This window comes from Rhagoletis zephyria, unplaced genomic scaffold (assembly GCF_001687245.7).
Source record: "Rhagoletis zephyria isolate East Lansing unplaced genomic scaffold, Rhagoletis_zephyria_1.1 Rzeph_scaffold_27354, whole genome shotgun sequence".
Classification (NCBI taxonomy): Eukaryota; Metazoa; Arthropoda; class Insecta; order Diptera; family Tephritidae; genus Rhagoletis; species Rhagoletis zephyria.
This window is the reverse complement of record NW_016184411.1, coordinates 8-1,264: the sequence shown is the minus strand read 5'-3', so window position 1 is coordinate 1,264 and position 1,257 is coordinate 8. Positions and strand designations below refer to the sequence as shown.

Below are 1,257 nucleotides of genomic sequence, written 5' to 3'. Positions count from 1 at the left end.
ATACCGAGTTTCGAAGGGAAAAATAACTTTTTTCCAGAACTTGTGGTGCCTTCTGTGTTGCGTGTTCCAAAAGACAGCCACCGGCTATAGCGGCACATCTCGGTTATATCTGCGCGGAAGCGGCTATTTTGCCGCTGTTTTGATTTGATGACGCCAGAAAAAGGCAAATCAAAACACTGTCAAATGTGAATCCACGGCTGTGATAGTGTGTCCTCGTTTGGAGAATTTCTCCTGGTGAAGAAGAAGAATCGACGACCAAAATAAAAATGGAGACGATGCTGCAGATAAAGGTGCTCAAGGAGAGCATCCACCGGAATGACATTGCAATAAAGAACCTGCTCAAGGTAAGCTTTTTTGTATTGATTGTCCATTCGGGAGTTCTCATTTCATCTCATCTCCACAGGACATTTGGGAGTGCGAGGGCACACTGCAGGACCTGAACCGACTGAACATGGACATCTCCAAGCGGTTCAGTCAGACGAGGCAAGATCTGGCGGTAAGATAGCTTTCTGGTGACTTTAAATGAGATTCTAACATGTTCTTTCTAAACAGGACATCAAACGCCTGATCAAGTCGATCGAGGACAGCGACACGGTCGCCTCTCTGGCCAGCCAGCACGAGCAGATGCAGAATCAGTTCGAGGTGAACATGCTGGTGCAGTCGAAGGCGGTGACGGCCAGCACGCGGCGGATCAACCAGCGGACGCGGGAGAGCCTCTTCAAGGGCGCCGGAGAGCTTCGAAATCGCCAACTAAACGGCAACTACTCCGATGATGGCAGTGGCCAGCCCAGCGAGGAGATCCTCGCCAACCAGGCCTCCCACCTGACGGAGAGCCTGCAGTCGGTGAATCGGCTGCTGGCCAGCGAGGTGGAGAAGAGCAAGTACACCCTCGACACGCTGGTCAGCTCCTCGGCGGTGGTCACCGAAACGAGCGAGGAGTTCAAGACCATGTCCAGCTACATCGCCAACTCGAAGACGCTGCTGAACAAGTACGGCCGCCGGGAGCTGACCGACAAGGTGCTCATCGCCCTGGCCATTGCCTTCTTCTACGGGTGCGTCGCCTACGTGGTCCTCCGCCGGCTCTACTGGAAATGAAAATCGAGCTAATAAAGTGGCACACTTGGCCATCACTTTGTCATCGGCGTTTAATATATCATCGGAAAGAAAAGTGGAAAGGTAGTAAGAAAGGATGACACCATCGGTGTGTGCTGTTTGTTGTGTGATTTGGTTTGGTGTGTGGGTAAGAAAAGAGGGGGT

At 51.9% G+C, this 1,257-nt stretch overlaps 1 protein-coding gene across 1 annotated transcript; it reads left to right on the top strand.

Annotated features, from left to right (window-relative positions):
* Positions 1-266: 266 nt before the first annotated feature.
* Positions 267-1,052, top strand: LOC108382526 (vesicle transport protein SEC20-like; the record flags this gene model as incomplete). Its single annotated transcript, XM_017638895.1, has 3 exons — positions 267-344; positions 404-496; positions 553-1,052. Coding segments are annotated over exons 1-3 (671 nt in total), but the record flags the coding sequence as incomplete, so codon positions are not given.
* Positions 1,053-1,257: the final 205 nt, after the last annotated feature.